At 40.5% G+C, this 21,768-nt stretch overlaps 1 protein-coding gene across 1 annotated transcript in view; it reads right to left on the bottom strand.

Moving 5' to 3' along the window:
* Positions 1–21,413, bottom strand: part of LOC131403896 (centrosomal protein kizuna-like) — a 66,651-nt gene extending 45,238 nt beyond the window's left edge. The window contains 2 exon segments of the mRNA XM_058538127.1: positions 20,056–20,371; positions 20,816–21,413. Of these exon segments, the coding sequence (XP_058394110.1) occupies positions 20,056–20,371; positions 20,816–21,413 (914 nt within the window).
* Positions 21,414–21,768: the final 355 nt, after the last annotated feature.

The following is a 21,768-nucleotide window of genomic DNA, read 5'->3' as shown; positions in this document are numbered from 1 at the left end:
TAGCTTGCAGACGGCTGCCTTCTTGTTGTGTCCTCACAGGGCAGAGAGAGGAGGAGAGCTCTCTCAGGTCTCTTCTCATAAGGGCACTAATCCCATCACGGGGGCCTGACCCTCATAACCTCATCTAACCTTAATTACCCACTAAGGGCCCATCTCCAAATACCATCACATTGGGGGTTCAGGCTTCAACATATGAATTCTGCAGGGACACAACTCAGTCCATAAGAACACCGCTGCCACCATCTTGTTCCTGGCCTAAGGATGAGGTCAGCACTGAGGATGACAGAGCAGGGAAACGGAAAGGACCTGGGTCTTTGATGACAAAAGTGAAGGGCAGTATCAACCAATCCCAGGGCCTGCTTTACTCCCGGACTTCCAGAAATAAACAAAAATGTGTTTATTGTTTAAAGCAGTTCGAGACAGTGTTCCCGTTATTTGTAGCCTGGTATATCAAGATAATTAATAGGTAAATGTTCAACAAGGCCAGAAAGCCAAGTTTGAAAAAAGAACTCTGATGGATGGCTTTTCCATAATTCAAATTTACATTTCATTGAAAAGAATTTAAGGGAGGTATCTTAAAATGACGATCCTACCCCTGTCACTCTGCTCCCCTACCATGTCTCCTTTTTATAAATACCAGTAACAGCAGAATCTTTGCTCTTGGTGTGGCTGGGCCAGCACAAAGCAGGATCGAGGGGCTGTTCATGTGCTGGGTGTGGAGGGATAAGAAAAAGACCCCTGTAGCCCCTGAATGTGTTCCCCTGGCCTGCAGTGGCGCTATACTCTGCCACATGAGCCACTCCTTCAGCTGGAGTGACCAACAGTTCCCTAGACATGGGCCATGCTGGTCTGTCTTCAGGCCTGTGCTCCAGCCATTCCTCTCTTAAAATCTGGAATGGCTAATCTCCTTTCATCAGCCAAACCAATCACCATGGCTATTCTGGTTTTCTATTGCTTGTAATAGCTAACCTGAATTTAGTGGTGTAAAACAACAATCGACAACTTTTTGTTATGCTCATGGCTTCTGCGGGTCAGGAATTTGGACAGGGCACAGGGCAGGTGGCTTGTCTCTGCTCTGCAATGTCAGGGACCTCAGTCTGAATATCATGGGGTGATGTGGAACACAGGTGACTGGAATTATCTGGAGGCTTCTACACTCACATCTGGAGCCTGGGCTGGACTAAATTCAGGCTCAGCTGGGCCTGCTGACTGCAACACTGACACACGGCCTCTCCCTGAGGCTTGTTTGCTGTTAGCCCCACTTTCTTGGAAACCTGGCCATATTCCAGTCTCTCCTACCTTATTTGAATCTTAAACAACCAAGACTTGACCCCTAGAGTCTCCTCTCCAACTTTTGAAACCATAGGTAAACTTGTTCCACTCAGAATAAACTACTTTTAGATCTCAAATTTGTATTGAAAGAGGTCTCATTTTTCTGCAGCCCTCGTGGAATTTGGGCTGCTGGTTCCCTCCCTAGCAGAGATGCAGGCCTGCTATATTCTCTCATCAGCCTCCCTAGTCTCTCTTTCCCCCTGCCCTCCCTTTCTCCCTCTCCCCAATCGCCTCCTCCCTCCTCTCCCTCTACATCTCTTATTTGGCTCCCGGAGTGCTGGGATAGGGCCTCTTAACACTCCATTGAGACATCTCCCCAAAAATGTTGTAACTCACTTAAACATCAAATGATAAGAGGGATTCTAGGAAAACAGTGGCAGCACAGCCTTTATTTTTAAAAATCTCCCTGAATTCCCTTATATAAATATAAAAAAAAGATAGAACAACTAGGAGAGCAAACCAAAAATTCATGCATAATATCTATGACAAAATTATGTGACAAAATATGAGTGAGTGGAACAAACTACTGATAGCAACTAAACCCCCATTATATCTGCAATTGTACAGAAGGAAGTGGAGGGACAGCAAAAGTATGAATGACGTTCCTGAGAATGCAAGAACCTCCACATCGTCAAGCGGTACTCACTGGCAGGCTGAGGTGAGAAGGGCAGCCCATCTGGAAGGGGGCTGCAGGTCCATTTCAAGGGTTAGAACAGAGGGACTGCGGTAGGTGCAGGAGCAATCCGGGCCCTACCACTCCAGAACCTTACCAGTCTAAGTGCCCTTTCAGCAGAGCTCTGCACTGAGGAGAAGCTGCTGGGAGTGAACTCTAAATTGAACTTAACTGGGACAATAACGGCAGAGGAAGAATCTTCCCATTTCAAGTGGAGGAGGGGAAAAGAGCCAAGGGATCTAAGAAAGTAAGAGGCCACATACAAACATTCTGGGAGAACAACAGAAGAGGGAGCTCTGGAGCCATAAAACTAGGAAAGCCAGCCTGGCCCACCTGCCCCTCCTGAGTGCAGGAGAACTCCTCTCACCAGACATAGGCCCAGAAAAGATTCCAGGTCTCTTTATCAGTAAAGCGCAGGTAACGACACCTCCACTGCATAGGGCTGAGGCAGCAGATGAGATAATGTATGTAAAGCAGCTGGCACAGCATGGGGTACACAGTAAACACTCAAAGATGATCGAAATTATTACCATTATTATAAACATTAGCATATCAAGTTTATATAACAACCTCAAGCCTAACTCTAACAAAAGATTAAAGATTTCAGTCAGGCCACAGTGAAGTGTGGTAAAACACCACTGTCCCACTCCAGAGGACATTTCCCAAGTTGTCCACCCCGGACTCAGCACCCTCCTCCGCAGAACAGTACTACCCAGTACATAATTGCTCAATTCTGCCTCTCGCCTTCCCTTTCCCCAGCTGCAGGCTGACCCTTTTCCAGCTGCTCACACATCCTTGCTTCAGAGAGCCTCTTACAGCTCCCTGGTCTACGATTTTCCTTTATGATCAATTTTCCGCCCTGATTATCTTGTTTTTGGAAGGTATCTCAGGTTTTAGGAAAACTTCTGATCACACCCAATTGGATGATGATTTCCTGGTTGAACTCGCAGACTTCTGGAGCCTCGCTGGTGACCTCATGTACTGATGCTAAGCACAAGCTCTACTTACGGTGCATCATACCCAACACTTCTCAGTGAAAAGGGCTAAATAAAACAAACTGTCCATTTTGTCAGGATTCTGATTCATTGATGCTAGAAATTAAATTTATCAAATTGCTAAGAGTCAGAGTAGGAGAGACAGAAGCCAAGTTCATTTCTGACTTAAAAAAAAAAAGAGGTTGGCCATTCCCTTTATATGTCATGTATGTCCCTGCATCTTGACTTCCAGAACCACACTATCAGATTACCATTAACTATCAAATGCCAACATGTGCCAGCCACTGTACCAGGTGCTTTAGCTGAAAAAATCAATCTGATGAAGATAGTAAACTAGAACTTTGAAGTCAAATTTAATTAGTCAAAAGATGATACTGGTCAAAAGGAGATCCAAGACTATAATCACAAAAGGTCATGGCTCTGCCAGTCTTCCTGTGGTCTAGAGCAGGGAAAGAGAAAGAGAACATTCCAAACAAATCACTAAGTTCCTGATTTGTTTCTTGTGATCATCTCTAGTTAAAGAAAGGGAATTAGGGACAGGGCTAGCCTGACAGGAGAAATAAAAGGGAACAGGTTCATATTCTGGATAATTTTTCATAAATGTGTACAAAACATAATATTCTGAAATCGCATATTCTCCATGTCAGCAGACGGTTATGAGTTTGGAAGGCTTTCTAGTAACCACACATAATAAAATAAGAAAGTACTGTGTATAATCTAAAAGGACAAATTGTTAAAAGACTTGGGAGGGCTCATCACAAGGAAAGAAAGATGAAATGGAAGGGGAGAAAACTGTTCCACCAATAGATTTAAAAGGTAAAAGACAAATTAAATTAGAAATGACTTTGTCAAAGCTATGCATTTCATAACTAAAACTGAAAGTGGCCAAACGATATCTGGTTTCCCCGGCCTTCAGACAGGAAGCAGCAGCCAAGTGGAAGCGACTATGAGGGAGAAGGGAGGAAGAGACACAAGGTAGGCTTCAGGGTGCTGATACTATTTCTTGACTGGGTGGGGGTTACCAGCTGTGTTCACTCTGTGATAATTAATGGAACAGTACACTCATGCTTTGTTCACTAGTATGTAGGCTATACTTCAATAATAAAATTTATTTTAAAAAGAGCACATGACAAGGACTTCTGCTTCTTGTAAAGGCATCCTGGCTAATGCGGGCCAATCCTTGCACTAAGAACAAAAAAAAGTATAAAAAATATCTCTTTGATAGCTTAGAGAGATAAGGCAGTGATGAATTACAGGATCAAAACCTAGAAAAAAAGGAAATTCAGAGAGATAAGCCTAACATCTGGGGCAATTTTTCTTTGAAGGGCATGTGCCAATTCCAGAAAAGGCAGCTGAGAGTCTGAGAAGCTGAGTGGAGCTTCAGGCAATCCCACAGAGTGGGAGAATAAAAACTGAAGTCCAGGTCTACCAACGAAGGGGAACCCTAATAAATCACCCACACTTTGAACTGGAACTTCAAAGGGCTGCTTCCTGTGGATAACGGTGAAACGGAGTCTGGCCCTCAAAGGGACCAAGGCCTGGCTTCACACTGTCTCAATTCTTCAACCTGGATGAAAGGGACCCAGGATCACTTCTGCCCCAGGTGCCTGCCAGAAGCAAATGCAAATCCTCTTTAGAGGAGGAAAACTTCCTTGTCCTCAAATCACTCCCAGAATTCTCCTACACAATATCCATTCAAAAATTGCCAGAGATTTGAGAAAAACAAGACAAGAGCGATTAAAAAGCGAGAGAAAGAAAAGAAAACAGAAGCAGACCCATGGGGAAGAAATGGAGATACAGTCTCTAAGGTACTTATACTGCCTGGAAAGAAAGTAAAAATATTAATTAACAATAGATTTTGAAAGGTCAGAAACTTATAGATGAAACAAAAATTAGTAAATATATAGGTGATTAGAATCATGTAATTATTAAGCTCGAGCTAATGGAAACATACAGAACCCTACCCAATGAAGAGTGAATATACATGTTTTCAAGCATTATGGGCATTTATAAAAATTGGCCATTACTATGGCCAATCAACAAAGACCAAAGGACAGATGTTGTTCAGAACACATTCTCTGCCAACAATGTGATAAAATTGGAAATCTATAATGAAAAGAGAATCCTCTTTTCCCCTAATATGTTTAGAAACAACCAAAAATCATTTTACATAATACCTATGTCAAAGAAAAAGATATAATAATTATAAACATTTAGATAATTAAATTAAAATACTTAAAACTGAATGGGAGTGATAGCATTATTTGTCAAAACCAGTGGGGTGCAAGTCAAGCAGTACTTACATGGAAATTTAAAGCCTCAAAAGTATATGTTCTAAAATGGGAAAGATTGAAAATTAGGCATTCAACTCAGTTAGAAAAAAACCACATGGTAAAACCAAGCAAAGTAAAAAGGGAATAATAAACGTAATAACAGAAACAAATGAGATTTTTAAAAAGCAACAGATGGGATGAAATCTGATTATTTGGAGAAATTAATAAAATAGACAAATCTCATGCAGGATTGATTGATGAAAAAAGTTGGGCAGACATAAAATTATGAATGAAAAAGAAACATAATTATTGACACGGTAAAAATTCTAAAATATAGGGTCCAGCCCCGTGCCCTAGTGGTTAAGTTTGGCATGCTCTACTTTGGCGGCCCAGGTTCAGTTCCCGGGCGTGGACCTACACCACTTGTCGGCAGCCATGCTGTGGTGGTGACCCACACCCAAGATACAGGAAGACTGGCAACAGATGTTAGCTCAGGGATGATCTTCCTCAGAAAAAAAAAAAGAAAAAAAATTGTAAAATATAAAAGCTGCCCACAAATTTGAAAACTTAGAAAAGTATTAAGAAACTAGAAAATTTTTCTAGTACACTCTACTGTGGGAGATCAAGATTTGGCCACCCTGAAATCTATCTCTTTACCTTGGCTGTTTTCTCTAGGGACATTTGACCTCCCCCACTAACTGCCTAAAGAATGTGACATAGTAACTCCTTCCTGGAACAGATCTATCATGATGGCTGTAAAGATAATGTAGGATAAATGTTACAATAGGAAAGGCACCAACAAGCCCCTCTTATCAGAAGTTCTGTCTCTCTGGCCACATTCTCTGGATGACCCTGCGAGGAGTTGCCAGACAATCATTTACATTTACAAGGAAAGTCTCCATTTGTAAAGGTATCTCCCTCTCTGTATTGGGAAGAGGGGGGATGAGCTCATTTCTAGAGACTTATCAATGTGGAAGGTGAGGCCTTGGGGCTGCATAATAAACCTTACTCTTGTTTACTGTGCTTTAGTGGTAATCTCCTGTAACTGACTCCCCCCACCCCCAAAATCCTCCTTTGTCATTGGCTGAACATGGTATTTAAGACGAGAATTTCTGCTATTGTGTTGATAAACGCAGTGTCCCTGCTTTCTCCCATGTATACGTGTTATTAAACTTGGTATTATTTTCTCCTGCTAACCTGTCGTGTTGATTATTTGGCCAGCCAGAAGAACCTTAAGGGAAAGGGCAGAGGGAGATTCTCCCTCTTCCCCCAACACTACATTTTCAAAATTGACTCAAGATGAATGAAAACATCAATATACGTATAAGCATTTAAGAAATGGAAAAAGCAGACAAAAATTGAGAGAATTTTCATCAGTGCACCTGTCTTGCAAGAAATGTTACAAGTTCCTCTGGTTTTAACCTCTGCGAGTGTTCTCGGTATCCCCGACTCCTGCCTTTGCTCTAGGGCACCCACCTCTTCTGACTGAGGCCAGAAGCCTATGGCGAGAAGGGTGGGAAAGGCTGGGGAACCAGGTTCAGGTCGGTCAATGGAGACTTCTTTTAACATCTCCCGTACAGACACTGAGTGACAGTTAATGCCTACTTCGCTGACCATCTGGTCTGAGGACTGCTGCCCTCTTGGAAGCCTGGTTCTGGACTTGTAAAAATTTAAACCAAAATAAAGATAAGGAAAGTCTTAGATTTTTCAGATCAAAGTAGGTGAGCTAACAGGAGAGGCACAGGCAAGACTGGGGAATGAAGTGCCAGGCAGAACAGGAAGGGGATACACTGACAGCCCCACCTGCTGGCACCAGGTTATCTTTTCAAAAGTGTAATGCACAACCTTACTTTGGGAACAAAAGCGATCATTTGTGGGGCAGCAAGAAAAAGCTCAGGGGGCCACTTGTTGAGGGGCAGAGGTCAGGTCCAGGAAAAACAAGAGACAGTGGTGAAGAAAAAAAGCAAGTGAAGCAGACACCTGAAGGCATCATCACATCTGAAGGAACACTGAATCGATAAACATGCTTCCAGCTCCGCTTAGAGTGACTTGCGGGTAAATGCCACAAGAAACACAGTTTTATGCAAGAATTTCAGATGCAAGAACCTCCTTCCCATATTTAACTTTGAAGAGGGGCTAAATTAAAATCACTAGAGGAGATTCACTTCATGTGATCACATTTTTATGACCCTGAGAAACCAAGGCTTTCATTTATTTAGTGTAAAAGGCAGCATTACGTTTTGCTGTCAGCCATACTCCAGGGGGGAAGGAACAAAGCAACTCTGCGAGTACTTTGCTCAGCTTGAAGAAGGGCACACAGCACTTCCTCAGCTTATTTGAGGCTGGAAGGCACAAAAATCAATACGGACAGAGCAAAAGCTCAAATTGCCACCGCTTAGTTTTCTTTTCTTTTCCTAATTAAATAATCTCATTTGCTTCTGGAGCTTCCTTATTCAACCTAATGAAATATTATCTCTGATATTCCAGTTTTTTAGGCAGTAGAGAGTTACTGGGAACCAGCCCAGGGTATCAGTTAAGAATACAGACTCTGGACCCAGACGGCCGAGCTCAAAGTACACTGAGCCACTTTGTGACTTTGAACATAACTTCTCTGTGTCTCAGTTTTCTCCTTTGTAAAAGGGTAATGATGATAGGAATAAATGGATTATTATAAACAAAGCTCTTCAGAACAGTGCCTGGCACAGAGTGGGTGCTATTGAAGGGTATATCACCATTATGATTGTGATTTGCATGGTAGAGCACAGAAATTAAGAGCATGAATTCTGGCATCCGGCGGTCAGTTCGAACGCTAGCTGCACCTCTAAGGTTATTTAATCCTTCTAAACCTCACTTGAAATACTCCACTTGGCATCTGCAGCACAACTTCTTCTTGGTTCTCTTGATTCTTCCCTGCAGCTTCGCCTCAAACTCCTTTGCTGTTTCCTTCTCATTTTCCTGACCTTGAATATGGAGCCAGGCCTTGGGCTGCTTTCCTATTCACACTCATTGCCTAATGTTCTTCTCAGGGTCCACGGCTTTAAAGTGCATTTATACTCTGATGATTCAGTAAAGTTGCAGGATACAAAATCAACATACAAAAATCAGTTGCATTTCTATATAACAATCCAAAGAAAACAATCCCATTTACAATAGTATCAAAAAGAATAAAATACTTAGGAATAAATTTAACCAAGGAGGCAAAAGACTTGTACATTAAAAACTACAAAACATAGCTGAAAGAAATTAAAGGAGAGACAGACAAATGGAAAGATATCTCATATTCATGGATTGGAAGATTTAATATTGTTAAAATGTTCACACTATCCAAAGTGAGCTACACATTCAATGCAATCCCTATCAAAATCCCAATGGCATTTTTCACAGAAATAGAAAAACCAATCCTAAAATTCATATGGAACCACAAAGGACTCTGAATAGCCAAAATAACATGGAGAAAATGAACAAAGCTGGAGGAGTCACATCTACTGATTGCAAAACATATTACAAAGCTACAATAATCAAAACAGTATGGTACTGGCATAAACACAGACACACAGACAAATGGAACAGAATAGAAACCCAGAAATAAATCCACATATATATAGTCAACTGATCTTTGACAAAGGCATCAAGGAGGCACAATGGGGAAAAGATAGTCTCTTCAACAAATGGTGCTGTTATTCACGTGCAAAAGAATAAAACTGGACCCTTATCTTACACTATACACAAAAATCAACTCAAAATAGACTTAAAAATCAACTTAAACGTAAGACCTGAAACTGTAAAACTCCTAGAAGAAAACATAGGGGAAAAGCTGCCTGACATTGGTCTTAGCAATGATTTCTTAAATATGACATCAAAAGCACAGGCAACAAAAGCAAAAATAGATAAGTGGGCCTACATCAAACTAGAAAATTTCTACACAGCAAAGGAAACAATCAACAGAGTGAAAAGGCAACCTACAGAATGGGAAAAATATCTGCAAACCATATATCTGATAAGAGGTTAACATCCAAAATACAAAAGGAACTCTAACAACTCAACTGCAAAAAACCAAATAACCTGATTAAAAAATGGAGAAAGGATTTGAATAGATATTTCTCAAAAGACGATATATAAATGGCCAACAGGTATATGAAAAGATGCTTAACATTACTTATCATCGGGGAAATGCAAATCAAAACCACAATGAGATATCACTTCATACTTGTTAGGATGGCCATTATTAAAAAAAAAAGGAAAGAAAAGAAAAGAACAAGTATTGTTGAGGATGTGGAAAAACTGGAACCCTGTGCACTATTAGTGGGAGTGTAAAATGTTGCAGCCGCTATGGAAAACAGCATGGAAGTTCCTCAAAAAATTAAAAATAGAACTACCATATGATCCAGCAATCTCACTCTGGGTATTTATCCAAAAGAACTGAAATCAGGATCTCAGAGACATAGCCGCACTCCCATGTTCACTGCAGCATTATTCACTGCAGCATTATAGCCAAGAGGGGGAAACAAACTAAATGTCATCGACAGATGAATGGATAAAGAAAATGTAGTATATACATGCAATGGAATATTATTTAGCCATAAAAAGAAGGAAATCCTGTCAGATGCTACAACATGGATGAACCTTGAGGACATCATGCTACACGAAATAAGTCAGTCACAGAAGGACAAACACTGGTTGGTTCCACTTATATGAGATATCTGAAGTAGTCAAATTCATAGAAGTAGAAAGTAGAATGGCGGTTGCCAGGGGCTGGGGGAAGAGGGAAATGAGGATTTACTGTTCAATGAGTATGACGTTTCAGTCGTTCAAGATGAAAAAGTTCTAGGGATATGGTATACAACAGTGTGCTTACAGTTAACAATATTGTACTGTACATGTAAAAATGTTAACTTTTCAATAAATGGTGCTGGAACGGGATATCCACATGAACAAAAATGAATCTAGACACAGATCTTATACCCTTCACAAAAATTAACTCAAAATGGATCACAGACCTAAATGTAAAATATAAAACCATAAAACTCCTAGAAGATAACATAGGAGAAAGTCTAGATGACTTTGGGTATGGTGATAACTTTTTATTTGTTTATTTATTTTTTATTTTTTTCTGAGGAAGATCAACCCTGAGCTAACATCCACGCTAATCCTCCTCTTTTTGCTGAGGACGACCGGCTCTGCGCTAACGTCTATTGCCAATCCTCCTCCTTTTTTTTTTTTTTTCCCCAAAGCCCCAGTAGATAGTTGTATGTTATAGTTGCACATCCTTCTAGTTGCTGTATGTGGGACACAGCCTCAGCATGGCCAGAGAAGCAGTGCGTCAGTGCACGCCCGGGATCTGAACCCGGGCCGCCAGTAGCGGAGTGCGCGCACTTAACCGCTAAGCCACGGGCCCGGCCCTGGTGATGACTTTTTAGACACAACACTAAAGACATGATCCACGAACAAAATAACTAATAAGCTAGACTTCGTTAAAATTAAAAAACTTATGCTCTGCAAAAGATAACATCAAGAGAATGAGAAGACAAGCCACAGACTGGGAGAAAATATTTGCAAAAGACACATCTGATAAAGGACTTATATCCAAAATATACAAAGAGCTCTTTAAAACTCAACAATAAGAAAACGAATAACCCAATTAAAAAACGGGAAAAGATCTGAACAGACACCTCACCAAAGAAGATATACAGATGGTAAATAAGCATATGAAAAGATACTCAACATCATATGTCATTAGGGAACAGCAAATTAAAACAAGAAGATATCATTACATACCTATTAGAATGGCTAAAATCCAAAAAAACTGACAATAACAAATGCTAACAAGGATTATAGAAACAAGAACTCTCATTCATTGCTGATGGGAATGCAAAATGGTACAGCCACTTTGGGAGACAGTTTGGGAGCCTCTTATAAAACTAAACATAGTCTTACCAAACAATCCAGCAATTGCACTCTTCGGTATTTACCCAAATGAACTGAAAACTTACATCCACACAAAAACCTGCACATGGATGTCTACAGCAGCTTTATTCATAATTGCCAACAATGTGGAAGTCACAAAGATGTCCTCCAGTAGGTGAATGGATAAACTGCAGTACATCAAGACAACATAATATTATTCAGCACTAAAAAGAAATGATCTATCAAGCCGCAAAAAGACATGGAGGAACCTCAAAGGCATATTACTAAGTGAAAGAACCCAATCTGAAAAGGCTACATACTATACGATTTCAAGAATATGACATTCTGGAAAAGCCAAAACTATAAACTGTAAAAGGATCAGTAGTTAGCAGGGGGTGGGGGTGGGGGTATGAATAGGTAGAGCACACAGGATTTTTAGGGCAGTGAAAATACTCTTTATGATACTATAATGATGGATACATGTCATTATACATTGTTCAAACTCATAGAATGTACAATACCAAGGGTGAATTGTAATATAAATTGTGGACTTTGGGTGATTATGATGTGTCAATGCAGGTTCATCAGTTGTAACAAATGTACCACTCTGGTGTAGGATATTGATGATGGGGGAGGCTATGTACGTGTAGGGGCAGGCGGTATATAGGAAATCTCTGTACCTAATTCTTAATTTTATTGTGAACCTAAAACTGTTCCAAAAAATAAAGTCTTAAAAAATGTTAAGAGGATAGATCTCATGTTATGTATTATTTTATTTTATTTTATTTATTTATTTTTCCCCCCCTAAGCCCCAGTAGATAGTTGTATGTCATAGTTGCACATCCTTCTAGTTGCTGTACGTGGGACGCGGCCTCAGCATGGCCGGAGAAGCGGTGCGTCGGTGCGCGCCCGGGATCTGAACCTGGGCCGCCAGCAGCGGAGCGCGCGCACTTAACCGCTAAGCCACGGGGCCGGCCCTGTGTTTTTTTTTAAACACAAAAAATATATGTATATCCAGAATTTGACACTTCTCACTGCTGCCACCCTGGCCCAAGGCACCACCACCTACTCCCTAGATTACTGTAATATTCTCTAAACAGGTCTCCTTGCTCCCACCCTGTCCCCTACAGTTCATTTTCCATTAAGCAGCCAGAGTGGTTCTTCACCTCCCTTGAAGCACAATCCAAAGTTCTTCCTACAGCCTACAAGACCCTTTGTGATGTGGCCCACTGATATTTCTCTCACTCCATCTCCTACCTTCCTCACTCACCTGTTGTGGTCCAGCTGCACTGGCTTCTTTGCTGTTCCTAGAAACACCACGTATGCTGCCACTAGAGGGCCTGTGTACTTGCTGTTCCTGCTGCATGGTATTCTCGTCCTCAAGATATATCCCACTCATCTCCAAGACACTGAAGGAGAGAAATGAAACATAAATTGATAAACAAACAAATATACCAGGGTGAAAATTAAGGTAACAAAGAATAAAGCAGGTTAAATAGACAGAGAAGGCATGGGTACAATTTAATGTGGCTTACTCTCACTCACTTTAGATCTCCTCTCAAATGTCAAATCACCACAGAGACTTTCCCTGAGTATCCTACACTAAATTGCATCTATGCATTCTCTATGCACTTAACCTGCTCGTACTTTGTCATAATATTTTCACACAGATTGTTTATTGGTTTGTGTTTTCTTCCTCCCCTCCACACGCATGATCATAAATACCATAAGAGCAAGAGTAGTGCCTGGGACAGAGTAGGCACTCAGTAAATATTTAATGTTAAATGAACAAAGTCCTATACTAGCTATCTATAGACTCGTAACAAACTACCCCAAAGCTTTGTAGCTTAAAACAACAACCATTTTGGGGCCGGCCCCGTGGTGTAGTGGTTAAGTGTGCGCTCTCCGCTGCTGGCAGCCTGGGTTTGGATCCCGGGTGGGCACCACGCACCACTTGTCAGGCCATGCTGTGGCGGCATCCCATATAAAGTAGAGGAAGATGGGCATGCATGTTAGCTCAGGGCCAGTCTTCCTCAGCAAAAAGAGGAGGATTGGCATGGATGTTAGCTCAGGGCTGATCTTCCTTACACACACACACACACACACACAAAAAACAATAATAAAAAAAAAAAACACCACCATTTTATTCTATCTAATGACTTTGTGGATCAGAAAATCAGTCAGGGCTTGGCTGAGTGGATTCTTCTGTTTTAGGTATTATTGAGAGAGGTTATTCAGTGATATCAGCTGGTGGATGCACTTGGTAGAGGGTCCAAGAAGGCTTCGCCTACATGTCTGGTACTTTGGAGGGGATAGCTGCAAGGATGGGCACAGCTGGGACCACAGTCTAGAGCACCTACACATAATTTCTTTACCACGGCAGTCTCAGAATAGTCAGACTTCTTACATGGTGGTTCAGGGTTCCAAGAACACATGTTCCAGCAAAAAGAGTGGCAACTGCACGGCCTTTTATAACTCAACTTTGGAAGTCATAGAGGATCAATTCTACCATGCTCTATTTGGTTGAAGCAGTCATAAGCCCATCCATATTCAAGGGAAGGGGAGAGAGATCCCATCTTTTAATAAGAGGAGTGTTGAAGAATTTGCAGCCATATTTCAGATTGCTACAACCCCATACCTCACAGTACAGAGCTTTGGGCCTACTAGGTATTCAGGAAACTTTGGTTGACTCAAAATGGAATTACAAAATGGGATTTTCAACTAAGGTACTATAACTAGAAGAGAGAACAGTTTGGTTCTTTAATACAGGGGTTTATAAAAAATAATTAATTTTAAATGGTCTACATAATTTCAAAACCAAAAAACTAAACATCAAACTCAAAACAGACCATCTATGAGGGGCTCACCAACAGACTGGACATAGCTGAGGAAAGAATCAGTGAGCTTGAGGATATGTCAGTACAAATTTCCCAAACTGAAATGCGAAGAGAAGGAAGAATGAAAAAAAAATGGGACAGAACATCCAAGAATTGTAGGATAATTACAAAGGGTGTAACATACAAGTAATGGGAATACCAGAAGGAGGAGAAAGAGAGAAAGGAGCAGAAGGAATATTTGAAGTAATAATGGCTAAGAATTTTCCGAAGTTAACAACATATACCACCAAACTACAGATCCAGGAAGCTCAGAGAACACCAAGTAGGATAATTACCCAAAAAATCTACACCTAGGAATATCACAAAAATCCTTAAAGTGTATGCACCTAACAACAGAGCATTGAAATACACAGGCAAAAAGTGATAGAACTGCAAGGAGAAATAGATAAAGCCACTATTATAGTTGAATATTTAGTCACCTCTGTCGGTGACTAACATATCCAGCAGGTAAAAAGCAGCAAGGATATAGCTAAACTGAATAGCACCATTAAATTGGATCTAATCGACATTTATAAGATACTTCATCCAACAACAGCAAAATACACATGGTCACATGGAACGTTTGCTAAGACAAACCACATTCTGGGCCATAAAACACACCTCAACAAAGTTACAAGAACAGAAGTCATAGAAAGTATGTTCTCAGACCACAACAGAATTAAACTGAGATCAATAACAGAAATATAGCTAGGAAATCTCAAAATATTTGGAGATTAAACAACACACTCCTAAACACATGGGTAAAAGAGGAAGTCTCAGAAGAAATTTAAAAATATTTTGAACTGAACGAAAATGAAAATACAACTTATCAAAATTTGTGGGATGCAGTGAAAGCAGTGCTTCCAGGGAAATTTATAGCACTGAATGCACACATTAGAAAAGAAGAAAGCTCTAAAAGTCAATAATCAAAGCTCCCACCTTAGGAAACTAGAAAAGAGAAGAGCAAATTAAATTCAAAGTGAGCAGAAGAAAAGAAGTAATAAAATTTAGAGCAGAAACCAATGAAATTGAAAATAGGCAAACAATAAAGAAAATCAAAAGACAAAAAGCTGGTTCTTTGGGGAAAAACCCAACAAAATGGATAAACCTCTAGCCAGGTTTATTAGTCTGCTCAGGTTGCCATAACAAAATATCACAAATTGGGTGATTTAGACAACAAAAATTTATTTTTTGCAATTCTAGAGGCAGGGAAGTCCAAGATCAAGGTGTCAGCTGATTTGGTTCCTAGTGAGACTTGCAGATGGCCACCTCTCACTGTGTCCTCACATGGCAGAGAAAGAAAGCTCTGGTGTCTCTTCCTCTTCTTTTAAGAGACCAGCCCTATTGGATAACGGCTTCACCCTTATGATCTCATTTAATCTTTATCATCTCCTCATAGGCAATCTCATTTAAAGCTCAGGGTCCTCTTCCAAGTTCACTGGTTGTTGGCAGAATTCAGGTCCTCGTGGCTATAGGACTGAGGCCCTCAGCTCCCACAGGGCACATACCATCGTCTGCCACGTGGCCTTCATCATAAGATGGCAAGTTTGCTTCTTCAGGTGAACAGGAGAGTATCTCAGCTGCTTTGAATCTGATTTCAGTAAGTGCCCAGTCCCTTTTAAAGGTTGATCTGTTTAGGTCTGGCCCACCCCGAACAATTCCTTTTTGATTACCTCAAAGTCAACTGATTTGGGGACTTTCATTATGTTTGCAAAATTCTTTACCTCTGTCACGTAACATAGCCTAATCACAGAAAGGAAATCCTTCAAACTCACAGTCCTGCCCACACGCAAAGTGAGGGGATTATACAGAGTGTACATCAGGGGGCAGGAACCTCAGGGGCCATCTCAGAATTCTGCCCACCAGTGTATACAATTAATCCTGATGAAACTAATGATGTCAGATTAATTCTCCTAAATCAAGTTACTCACCATACCACTCTTCTCTTAAAATAACCTTCAATAGTTCTGGAAAACACAGAGAAGGAACTTTAAATTCTTTACCCTGATATTCAAGGTCTTTCTCAAACATGACCCAGGCAACATTTTAAACCTTTACTCCAACAAGCCCTGCTCAATGAGCCCTTAGTCACACGCTTTGCTCTGCCCTCCCACGCCCTTTGTGTTCTCTGTATCTGCATTCCTTCTTGCACTCTTCCTCCAGACCTCATTCACTCCTTTCCCTCCTCCTTCTTATTCAAGCCTTTACAGCCTTCAAGATGCTGCATCAACACCCCGGGATAAAACCTTTCCTGACCCTTTTGACTCACACTGAGGTTATCTTCATTTGAATTTGTCCTCAAGTACTGTGGTGGATTGCAAAAAGCAACCGTAATCTTCCCATTCCTGTGTGCAATCATTTGCAATGTGACTTTGCCACTCATCCCATCAAGAGGTGGATTATATTTTTTCACCTCTTGACTCTAGGCTGGGTCCTGTGACTTTCTTTAGCCAATGGGACATGAGCAAACCTGACACAAGCAGACACTTTAAAGCATTTGTGCACTGGGGCTTGCCCTCTTGCTGTGCTGGGAACCCTGCTACCACCACCAGGTGACTGAGGTTGGACTACTCTACTGGACGATAAGGGACACCTGGCCAAATAATTCTTGTAGCCCCAAATGACACTGGGCCAACCACCTGGCACCTGAAAAATAATAAATGTCTGGTGTTTTAGGTCATGAAGCTTTGTACCAATGTTTGCAGCAAACTACTCTTTAACAATGAGATTCAAGGTCCTCCTTTTTAACAACATTGCTTTTACTCAGCTTCATTCTAATATGCTTCCTTGTGAGAAATGTGAATTATAGCTTGCAATGAAGGAACTGTGCAGGAAGCACAAGCTGGTCTTCAATTATCTGGAAATATCCATGGGGGTGGGTCATGAACCTTCTCAAAGATGCTTGGCTTTTAAACAGAGAAGCAATCCATATGTCCATCAACAGATGAATGGATAAACAAAATGTGGTATATCCATACACTGGAATATTATTTAGCCTAAAAAGGAATGAAGTTCTGATACCTGCTACAACATGGATGAATCTTGAAAATGTTATGTGAATTGAAATAGACCAAAAGGACAAATATATAAGGGGGACAAAAAAGTTTTGGAAATAGGTAGTGGTGATGGTTGTACAATATCATGAACATAATTAACGTCACTAAATTGTACACTTAAAAATGGAAAATTTTATGTTATATACATTTTAACACAGCATTTAAATATTAATAATATAATATGCCAAAAACTCTTGAATTATACCCTTTAAATGGGTGGATTGTATGGTACGTGAATTATATCTCAATAAAGCTGTTAAAAAGTTTTTTTAAATAAAACAAACAAAAAACAAGAGAAAACACCACCAAAAGTCACCCTTGATTTCACTTTTCTCCTCAGATGGAAACTACGCTGCATACTGCACATCTATTTTCCCTTCACTGCCAGGAAGCTTAAGACCAAGTTTTATGTTCAAGGTCAGCAACTCAGCTGGCACATAGATGTGCTCAAACATAGTATCTATCATCATTCTCATCAAATCAGAGGTTCCGCTTTCCTGTTCAGATCCTTCTATGTGTCTTCCTTTGTCCCATCTCTCGATCTTTGTTAACTAAAATTCATTCAAGTGACTTTTCTCCAGGCCCCCAACAGACCCTAAAGTAAACTGAGATAATGAACCTTTGAGGTCATAGTATTAGCTCTGTAAATATGACACTATAGTCTCAGATGAATAATTAACCCTCAGAGCAAGGAGAAGAGCTCATGCTAAAGAGGAAATAAGAGAACGCAGCGCCTCAAAAGCGGTGAGGATGTCAGCAGTTTAACCAGGATCATTTAAACCACCTTCAACCTATTCCTGGGTAGTACTTTTTTTTTTGTTTTGTTTATTTATTTATTTATTTTTTCCCCCAAAGCCCCAGTAGATAGCTGTATGTCATAGATGCAAATCCTTCTAGTTGCTGTATGTGGGACACGGCCTCAGCATGGCCCGAGAAGCGGTGCGTCAGTGTGCGCCTGGGATCCGAACCTGGGCCGCCAGCAGCGGAGTGCGCGCACTTAACCGCTAAGCCACAGGGCCGGCCCCTGGGTAGTACTTTTACCACAGAAAAATCAATGGGCTCAAATTTGGTAACAGACAGAAAACAACCATTGCTGACTGACCTTTCATCCTGGGACCATTCCATTAGGACAAACTATTCAAAAATTCCCCAAATGCCCATATTTTCTAACAAATTTTGGAAAACTATATCCCAAAATTCTGAGGAACTTGGCTTTAAGATCATAGGAAAAAGTCAGTCATATAGGAGAAGGAGAGAGAGAACATTCTTAATTCTATACACATACCCAACTTTTTTCATCTCAGAAAAAGCCTGAGTCCTGGGTAAGTACGCTAGTCCCCCAGTTAATCCACCAAACTACTTACTTGTCCAATGAATTGCTATAAAAAGAAGCCTACAAATACGAAACCCAAAACAGATACATTCTATCTCTAGTAATAAAGTTTCTGATGATGTAGTATATAATACCTGTACCTCTTTGACAAGAGAAGTATTCTTACTAGAAAAATCCAATGGGGGGCCAGCCCGGGGGCACAAGCGGTTAAGTGCATGCGCTCCGCTGCGGCGGCCCGGGGTTCGCTGGTTTGGATCCCGGGCGCGCACTGACGCACCACTTGTCAAGCCATGCTGTGGCGGCGTCCCATATAAAGTGGAGGAAGATGGCCATGGATGTTAGCCCAGGGCTAGTCTTCCTCAGCAAAAAGAGGAGGATTGGCAGATGTTACCTCAGGGCCGATCTTCCTCACACACACACAAAAAAATCCATTTGGCTTGCCACTCTAATAAATCAAATTTCCCAATGACAGGAACCATGTTGGTTCTTCCATCCACAGTACAAGTACTTTGTACTTGGATGTGCTATTAATAAATATTTCTTGAACATCACTTTAAAGTCAATCAGACTATAAATTAAAATTTTCACCATAAGTAGATAATGAATGGTAAGAGGCAATACATTAAAGGTGCAACGCTGCTCTAAAAGAGAACATATCCCCTCATATACAAGGATGCCCACTTGGCTTTTCACTGTTGCTGGGACTGTTGGAAAGAAAGAGTGATGGCATCACAGTGTAACAGAAAATTCTAGTGGTGGCATGTGGGTTGGGGAGGCAGGCTGTATGGAAGGTCTGCCCCAACGGCCTCCGTGTCATTCCTATGCCCCTAGCCTTGATTTCCTCATTTTTAAAAGGTGAGATCTACCTTAGTTTGTTACGTAGGTTCCTTCCACTCCTAAAAGAGATTTGATGCTATTAGAGTTATTTTTCATTGCAGAATTGGTTTTCAACAGTTTCCATGTTTTCTACACAATTCCACCTAGTACCTCCAATCAATAATAAAAAATTATACATGAGCTTTCATGAGTTGGATATTATAATAAGTGCTCAAAATGTATAACACTGATGTTGTTCCTATTTAACATTAAAGATTCCAGTGTCCTCATATTTACATTCAGAAAAGGAAAGCTGGCTTAGATATACACTTAGAAGAACTTATTAACTCATATTTAATCGTATGACAAAAATGACACCATGGCAAGGGATATTAGGATTAAGCAAATTAATTAGATACAAAGTTCCTAGCCTCTAAAGCTGAATTCCTAGTAAGTTTAACCGTTTGTCACCTTCTGTGTTACCACAACTTCAAAATGATTTGTTTTCTTAAAAGGCTGGAGGGTAGGGGTGGGGGGAATGACTTATGAATTAACCAGGGATTGTTTGGATATAATTATAAACTGCAAATCACCATGATTTCAATGATATTCAGACTTTTAAAGCTATTTTATAAAAAAAGAAAAGAAAGCAAATTAGACCTTTGCTAAGAGATTATTTATGAGTAAGGAACTTATACATTCATGACTGAGTGTTCGACAATACATTCCCAGTGGAATGATCTCTAAAAACGTCTATAATTAAAAACAGAATAGTAAAAAAAAATTCAATGGCTTACTCTCTTGTTGGTGAGTTAGTGGAGGATTCCTTTTTTGAATCAGGAGAGCTTAGAGTTTGCAAAATACAATTATGTTTTTCGGTGGATAGGGCACCTCTTTCTTGCTCAGAGTGGATTAATTTTAAGGCCTCTATTCCATCTTCTCCCTCCATCTTGTCACTCGGATCTGGCTGTGGTTCTGGACTCTCTAAAATCAGACCATCTTCACTTACGGCAACTGTGAGGTCACTGCTGCTGCTCAGACTTTCCTCTTCCTGCTGTTGCTGCATTTTCCTGAAGGGCTTCTGTGCCTCGGGGTCCCCGTGAGGAGGATGATCTGGAAGAGGGGATATGAAGAGACTACTGATCACTAAGTGCAGGGAGAAGCGAGGTAAGACGTTCCACCTCACGGAATGGGATTATTCATCAGTTAAAACATGTAGAAACAATACATGATTAATTACAGTATTTAAAAACTCATTAAAAATATTTTATTAAATATATTAAAAATATAACAATGAGTTTAAAAATCAGAGAATTCGCTTGTAAGAATATTTCCACATACATATTTAAGAATTCATTAGAATGGAATTTGTTGGCAAAGTCACCACTGTACTTTGTTTTTTGACAAAAGATAAAATTAGAGAGTACACTTTGTTCTTACATAAGACCACTACCACCCAGAAAAACTAAATACCAACAAAAATCAGCAAACAATCTCAGCCTCTCACCCCACCTGAGAAACCTTCCTGAGCAGAATGCTTCTCTTGAGAACACTTACTTTCAGATGCACAGTATTCTGAGACTGATATCGGAGCGACTGGTAGTCTGGCACTGTCTTCCTTGACTTCAATATGTTCCCGTGTCAGTATTTCTCCCTCTGATGCCCCTGATCTGCTGGAACTGTCACACTTTAAATCAGTGGTTCTGCTCCCTGGACGTAATCTTCCCCGTAACAGGGAATGGAGTTCAGCAGACTTTTTGCTTTCAGATAAATTACTCTTGCCGTGACGTGAGTTGCTTCCTATCTCCAAGCAATGAGTCTGTTCCTCCTCAGACAATGGGCTGGCTGTGACTGGCGTTTTCTCACCAATCTGAAGAGATGTCCTTCCATCTATTTTGTCAGACTTATTTAAGCACTGTGTGCCACTATTAGTGCAGACTACATAGCTGTCTGTCACATCACTGCTCTGGGCTGTCTGTTGCTGTGAACGTGGGTCAAGAATTGTTCTGAAGTTCTTCGTGGGTTGGGGAGATTTCTGCTCTGTACTAACATCTCCAGCGCTTGAGATGGCTGACATTTGGCGGCCCATAAAGATTGTTGCTGGTTGATACAATCCTCTTGACACAGCTGTCCCCAAGTTAATCCCTGCCTGCATTGCAACCTGCAGCACCAAAAGAGACGTGAGTTAAATGTATTGTGTATGAACAATTAGGTTGTTTAGGTTGTTTTCAGAAATGAAATGAGGAAAAGGAAGCATCACCATTGAAATCAACAGCTACCATGTTTATAAAACTCATGGCTTCCTACAAAATGAATGAGCAAAAAACTGGTATAGTCCATACTCTTTAATTTTAAAAACAGTGTTGGTTCACAAAGCAAATATTGTCAAGGAACTATGGAATCTATATTTTTCAAAAAGAAATGCATACATTGCACAACTATGTGAATGTACTTAACGCCACTGAATTGTACACTTAAATGTGGTTAAGATGGTAAATTTTATGTTATGT

Source organism: Diceros bicornis, unplaced genomic scaffold, assembly GCF_020826845.1.
Source record: "Diceros bicornis minor isolate mBicDic1 unplaced genomic scaffold, mDicBic1.mat.cur scaffold_95_ctg1, whole genome shotgun sequence".
NCBI classification, from domain to species: Eukaryota; Metazoa; Chordata; class Mammalia; order Perissodactyla; family Rhinocerotidae; genus Diceros; species Diceros bicornis.
Note: the sequence above shows the minus strand (reverse complement) of the source record. Positions and strands in the feature narration are given on the sequence as shown.